This window comes from Chinchilla lanigera, unplaced genomic scaffold (genome assembly GCF_000276665.1).
Source record: "Chinchilla lanigera isolate Chin_1 unplaced genomic scaffold, ChiLan1.0 scaffold00094, whole genome shotgun sequence".
Classification (NCBI taxonomy): domain Eukaryota; kingdom Metazoa; phylum Chordata; class Mammalia; order Rodentia; family Chinchillidae; genus Chinchilla; species Chinchilla lanigera.
Window position 1 is genome coordinate 3,346,387 of NW_004955495.1, and position 6,419 is coordinate 3,352,805.

A 6,419-nucleotide genomic window follows, 5' to 3' on the forward strand; every position below is an offset into this window, starting at 1 on the left:
CACCACCCCGTCTGGATCAGGCACATCCCAAGGCTATGCACCACCCTCCCATCCACCTCCGGGACTTTGCACCGCTCAAGCTCTGTCCCCAGGAAACACTGACCACCGTCCCTCCCCGGCCCGGCCCTGCAGTCACCCTTCCTGTCTCTGTGCATCTGATGACACTGGACCTCCTGGGAGTGCGGCCTGCGGCGCGTGTCCTTCTGTTGGGCTGAGCTCGTGAGCAGCATGGCCTCAAACTCCATCCACACTGAACCAGCATTAGGATTTCCCTCTTTCCTCTCTCTTTTCTTTCCTTTTGCTTCCTTTTTTCTTGGTACTGGGAATCAAACTCAGGACCTTGAGCTTGCCAGGCAGGTGCTTGTGCCACTGAGCTATATCCCCCGCCCCTTTCTCTTTCTTTCATTCTTTCTTTCTCTTTCCTTCCTTCTTTCTCTTTCTCTTTCCTCTTTCTCTTCTTTTTCTTTTCTTTCCTTTTCTCTTCTCTTCTCTCTTTTCTTTCTTTTTTTCTTTCTTTCTTTCTTTCTCTCTTTCTTTTTCTCTATACTGGAGATGGAACCTTCACAATGAGTTCTGTCCCCAGCCCATTTGCTATTTTTTTATTGTGAGACAGCATCTGTCTAACTCACTAAATTGCCCAGGCTGGGTGGAACGTTCCATCCTCCTGCCTCAGCCTCCTGAATGCTGGGATGACAGGTGTGCGCCACCACCACACCCAGCTAATTCTTTCCTTTGAAGGCTGAGCACTGGGTGGATGGCCGTGCCGTGGTGCCGCGCCGCCTTCTGCGGATGCCTGGCTCGTGTCTGTCCAGTTTCAGCGCGTCCGCTGAGCTTCCTGCACTTCCTGTCCTGCCCAGGTTGGGGTTGGGGCGCAGATATCCCCCAGAGCCTCATGTGCTCTCAGGCGGGGCTGTGGAAGGTGACGGGACGAAGAAGCCACTGCTGACTTGCTGTCAGGGTCACGGGAGGCTCCGGCCCCCTCCGCAGCACCGCGTGTCCATCTCTGCTTCCTAACAGCCGCAATGCGAGCAGCTCTTCCCCGCCAGGCCCCGCTGCCCGCTTCTGCCTCGGGCCGGCCCACAGGGCTATAACTGCACCGGCACAGACCTCTCTGCGAGGCAGTGCGCGCCCTAATCCCAGTGCTTGGGAAGTTGAGGCATGAGGTTTGCCTGAGTTCAAGGCCAGCCTGGGTTACATAAACAAGTTCAAGGCCAGACCCTGTCCCCCCCACAAAAAAAAATTAAAATAAAAAACATATCTAAATAAATCCTTCCTTTAAGTTGTAGGTATCAGGTATGACTGTGCCTCTGCAGTGTAAGTCACCCCCTAGTGCAGGAGTGTGTGTGCGTGTGTGTGTGTGTGTGTGTGTGTGTGTGCTGTCCCCAGCATAACGGCTCACAACCCTTTCCCCGGCTGTACTTCACAGATGAGGACACTGAGGCCCAGACAGAAAAGGACGGAGGTCTCACAGCCAGTAGGGTGCAGGCGAGGATTCCCCACTCCGCACCGGGCGGTACTCACAGCACCAGGCGGGTGCAGGCCCTCGCTGCCCCTCTCAGCGTCCTGTGGGGAGAAGTAGAGGGCGCCGCCCACGGCGATGGCCACCCACATGTCTAAGATCTGGGCGCACACGTAGCTGAGCGGCAGGTAGCTCACCAGCACCTCCTGCCCGAAGGGTGGACACTTGTAACCCAGGCTCTGCACGGTGGCCGCCGTGGTCCAGGTGATCTGCGGGAGCCCGGCCGTTAGCTGCAGGCCCCCGGCGGCCCGCCGCCAGCCCGCCCCGTGCGACGCTCACGTTGTCATGGCTGAGCATGATGACTTTGGGCGAGCTTGTGCCCATCAGGCTGTACACGAAGGTGCAGCACTGGTTTGGCTTCTGGGAGTCGATGATGTGGTCCAGCGTCTCATCAGAGATGTCGCCGCCAAGGTCCAGGAACCTTTGCCACTGCCGAGAGGCCAGGAGTGGGCGGCGGGGGCAGAGCTGACCCAGGAGCCTCCCCCCCCCAGCGCCCCTCACAGCACTGCGGGCTCAGTGGGGGCCCGGGGCCCTTGCTGGCACCCAGCGGCGCACGTACCGAGTACAGATTGGGCTGTGCGGTCTGGATGTCGTCCTCGTACTGCACGATCGCCTTGAGGTGCTTCAGGGAGCTCTGGATCTGCAGGACCCCTGGGCTCAGCACCACCACGCTGGGACCCGGCCGCTGCAGTCTGGGCTCCCTCCTGAGATGGCAAGGGGACCCTCATCTCTTTCCTTTGTTTTCAGTGCTGGGGATGAAGCCCAGGAGCTTGATTTGCTAAGCAAGCGCTCACCGCTGAGCTACACTACAGGCTTTTTATACATTTCATGTAGAGACGGGATCTGGGTGAGTTGCCCATGCTGGGTTTAAACATGCAATGCTCCTGCCTCAGCCTCCCACCCAATGTTGTTTTTTTCCCACCCTAGTACTAGTGACTGAAACCAGGACCTGTGTTTTTTTTTTGTTTGTTTGTTTTGTTTGGTTTTTCTCCGGTACCGGGAACCGAACTCACGACCTTGCGCTTGTCAGGCAGGTGCTTTTGCCGCTGAGCTAAATCCCCAGCCCCAAAACCAGGACCTGTGCACTGAACTACATCCCCAGCACCCACCCCCTTTTGATTCTGAGACACCGTCTTGCTAAGTCAACTACGTTGTGCAGGCTGGGGTTGAACTTGGGACTTTCCTGCTTCAGCCTTGCACAGCACAGGGGTTACAGATGGGCGCCACCACGGTGCCCTTAATGGGGCAAAGCACACATGACTGTACCATGGTGGACCATTTTAAGTTTCTTTCTTTCTTTCGTTTTTTTTTTTTTTTTTTGAGGCAGAGTCTCACTATGTAGTTTAGGCTGGCCTTGAACTCACTATGCAGCCCAAGCTGGCCTCAAACTCTCCGTGATCCTCCTGCCTCAGCCTCCAAGTGCTGGGATGACTGGCGTGTGCCCCCACGCCCAGCTCTTCCTTTCTGTCAGGTGCGGCCCCCTGCCTTGCCTGGCTCCTTGGCCTGAGAGGTTCTCACCTGGCTGACTTTCTCCAGCTGTTTATTGCTGTCCACCACCAACACATTTATCTCAGAGTGCTTGGCGATGACCTGGCAGGCTTTTGGGGAGGTGGTGGGCGAGATGCCGACAGAGATGCCTCTAGAAGCAGAGTCCGGGAGCTCGAGGCCTGTGGTGAGTGCTGCTGGGCACTGAGGGGTTCAGGAGTCCCCGATAACCTGACACCCACAGCGTGCCCTGTTTGAGGGTGTGGCTCAGGGGCCTCTGGGGTCTGGTTCCTGCCCGAAGGGCTTCCCTCAATGACCTGGACAGGTGGAGGGAGTACCGAGTGCTGGGAGCCCCGAGGCATGCGAAGGGCTTTCTGGAGGAGAGGGGAAGAGGGCCGGGCTTCACGAGCTGTATAGGAGTTCACTGGGGGAGAGAATATCTAGCTAGAAGGGTGAACTGAGCATGCTCAGGACTGGGTTGCGGGGAGTCCCACAGAGCACAGACTAAGCGGTCGCTCAGGCTCGGCTCCCGGCCTTGGGACCAGACAGTGAGAGCCCAGCTGTCTCCAGAAGGGGCAGGCAGGAGCCACCCTCCTTGGCACGCTCTGGGAAGACACTCTCCTTACCCTGCCATGATGGCCCCGATGCTGGCGATCACCCACTCCTCCGAGTTGAGCCCCAGGATGCCCACGGTGTGAAAGCGCTCCAGGCCCAGCTGCCGGAGGGACACCCTCGTGAGGCCCCGAGGGACTCGGCCGCCGCCGCCCGGCCTGCCTGAGAAGCCTGGCTTCCCTCTGCCCTGTGGTGTTTTTCCACGTTCCTTTCACTTTTACTAGATACAGTGTTGGGCTAGATACAGGGCGCACACCTGTCACCCCAGCCCTCGGAAGGCTGAGGCAGGAGGATTGTCCCAAGTTTGAGGCCAGCCCGGGCTGCATAAGCGAGTTCAAGGCCAGCCTAAACTACACAGCGAGACTCTGTCTCCAAAAGCATCCCGGGAACTCAAGCTCTGCTACACATTCAAGCGTTCGCATGACCCGACAGTCCAACGTGGCACACAGGTGGGCCCCGCTCGCTTGTGGCTGGGGGGATCGGTGGTTCCATCTGAAGTCAGGGGGGCGTCTCTGCCTTCCGTTCTGGGCTCTCAGACACAACTGCGCCCCATCTAACAGGTGTCTCAGACCCAACAGACCCCAGTGGAACTGCTGACGTCACTCTCCTCCTGAGCCCCAAGTCGGTTCCCTCCATGGCAGCTGTCACCATCACAGCCCACAGCCCTGCACCCTCCCAGTCTGCGGGGTTTGATCTGCTCCAGCCCAGTGCCCGACCTGGTCCCTCCCACCTCGTCCTCACAGCGCAGCGCTGAGTCCAGTCCTCCTTCCTCTGCCCTCAGCCCTCCATGGCTCCCACCTTCCTGGGCCAAAGCCCCAGTCCTCCTGCAGCCCGCAGGGCCTGCCCTCCCCTCCCTGCTTCCCCTGCTCCCTCTCCACTTCTCCTCCCTCTGCTCCAGCCACACAGCCGCCTTGCTGCTCCTGCAATGCCAGGATCTGTCCTGCCCCAGGGCCTTTGCACGGCTGTGCCCTTGGCCTGGGGCACCTTCCTCCAGATCCCCACGTGGCTCTCTCTTCCCACCTCATATGGTCTTTTTGAAATGTCGGCATCTCTCAGGGAGGCTGTCCTCACCCACTATATTTTACACTTCCCATCCCCACATATTTTACTTTCCTCTGGGTTATATTACCATCCCCAAGATCTTGCATGTTTATTGTTGCTGAGACAGGGCTCACTATGTAGTAGTTTAGGCTTGCCTTGAGTTCACTATGTAGCCTAGGCTGGCCTGGAACGCTTGCTGATTCTCCTGCTTCTGCCTCCTGAGTGCTGGGATGACAGGTTTATTATTCTGACTGGACAAGTCATTTGAGATCTCTTATTCCCTATACTAATCTTAAAAGTGGGCATTCAGATGGCTGTGGTGGCACATGTGTGTAATCCCAGCACTCGGGAGGCTGAGGCAGGAGGATCACTGGGAGGTCCAGGCCAGCCTGGGCTACATAGTGAACTCAAGGCCAGCCTGAACTGCGCAGCAAGATCCGATCTCAAAAAAAGTGGTGGCAGGGCATTCATTCAGTCCACAAACACCAGAGTGGGAACTGTACTCAAATAAAGCAGATCCTGGAGACAGGAGGGGCAAGAAGCTGTAATAGGGAAAGGAGAAAAGAGGGTTTGGGTTCTGAGGACCTCACTAAGGCCACGCCATCAGAGAGGGAAAAGGAGCTATCACTGTAAGAATGACAGCCAAGCTGGGCATGGAGGCGTGCGCCTGTCACCCCAGCACTTGGGAGGCTGAGGCAGGAGGATCTCTACGAGTTCAAAGCCAGCCTGGGCTGCACAGAGAGGCCCTGTCTGAAAAAAATCAAATTGTAGAGCTCTCTGACGTGAGTCCACCACTGAGTCCTTGCTGCAAACCTTCGAGCTAAATGCTCTTATAGATGAAAGATTTATTGATATTATGTATTTTATTAATATTATGTATTAACTTCTATATAAAATAATGTATTTTATACTAAATGTATTATAAAATATCAAATGTCTGAGATTAATATGTGAACAGTACATGTATATGTTAGATACGTTTTATGATGTATATGTCATATATACATACATATTTATGATATATGTCATATATAGCATAGTAACCATTTACTTTACATATGTATCATAGGTAAGGCATGCATTTTATATTATACTTATTTTATATGTAAATCTCTATCTTTCATATAGTGAAACGAGGCAGCAGAGTCAACATAATTCGTACAAGAACCCGTGGTTCATGGAAGGGCTGGGATTCGAATCCATGAACACGATTTCCAGCTGGAAATCTGGTTCTCCGGAGTCGCGAACAATAGGATACGCGGCGCCCTAAGAAAATAATGCGGCGCAGGCGCCTGGAGGCGAGGCAGGGCGGGGAGCTGGGGACGCGCAGGCGCACAAAGACGAGCACGGCACCGGCGCGTGAATGGGGGGCGGGGGGGGTGAAACAGGAGACCTGCGCAGGCGCAGGAGAGGAAGGCCGGCGCGGCGCGCAGGCGCAGGGGAGAAGCCGGGAGGGCCCGGAGAGGCGCGCGGGCGCGGGCGCGTCCTCGGAGAGGGGCGGGCGGGGCCGCCCTCGCGGTACCTTGAGGAAGGCCTTGGCGGCGCGGCGACACAGCTCGTAGTACTGGACGTAGGAGACCAGGTGCCAGTGGTTCCTGCGCTTGGTGCCGAGCGCGATGTAGCTGGCGAACTTGGTGGCCGCGTGCAGGACCATGTCGTGCACGGTGAGCGGCGCCTGCGCGGCGCTCGAGTCCTCGGCCAGCCGCAGCCGCAGCCGCACCTCGCCGTCGCGCTCCGCGGTCCAGTAGCTGCCGGCGGGGTG

The 6,419-nt window shown here is 56.8% G+C and overlaps 1 protein-coding gene and 1 long non-coding RNA gene across 5 annotated transcripts in view; one reads left to right on the forward strand and one right to left on the reverse strand.

Moving 5' to 3' along the window:
- The window catches only part of LOC102017029 (long-chain-fatty-acid--CoA ligase ACSBG2-like), a 14,255-nt gene that overhangs the window by 6,065 nt on the left and 1,771 nt on the right, over positions 1–6,419 (reverse strand). For all 3 annotated transcript variants that reach the window (XM_005405730.2, XM_013505357.1, XM_013505358.1), the window contains exons 3-8: positions 6,180–6,405; positions 3,631–3,719; positions 3,038–3,158; positions 2,079–2,159; positions 1,799–1,948; positions 1,522–1,728 (exon numbers count right to left, since the gene is read on the reverse strand). In XM_005405730.2, the coding sequence (XP_005405787.1) occupies positions 1,522–1,728; positions 1,799–1,948; positions 2,079–2,159; positions 3,038–3,158; positions 3,631–3,719; positions 6,180–6,405 (874 nt within the window). The remainder of the gene's footprint in view (positions 1–1,521; positions 1,729–1,798; positions 1,949–2,078; positions 2,160–3,037; positions 3,159–3,630; positions 3,720–6,179; positions 6,406–6,419) is intronic.
- The window catches only part of LOC102016720, a 3,919-nt gene continuing 3,731 nt past the window's right edge, over positions 6,232–6,419 (forward strand). For both annotated transcript variants that reach the window (XR_001231390.1, XR_001231391.1), the window contains exon 1: positions 6,232–6,321. This is a non-coding gene — a long non-coding RNA (uncharacterized LOC102016720). The remainder of the gene's footprint in view (positions 6,322–6,419) is intronic.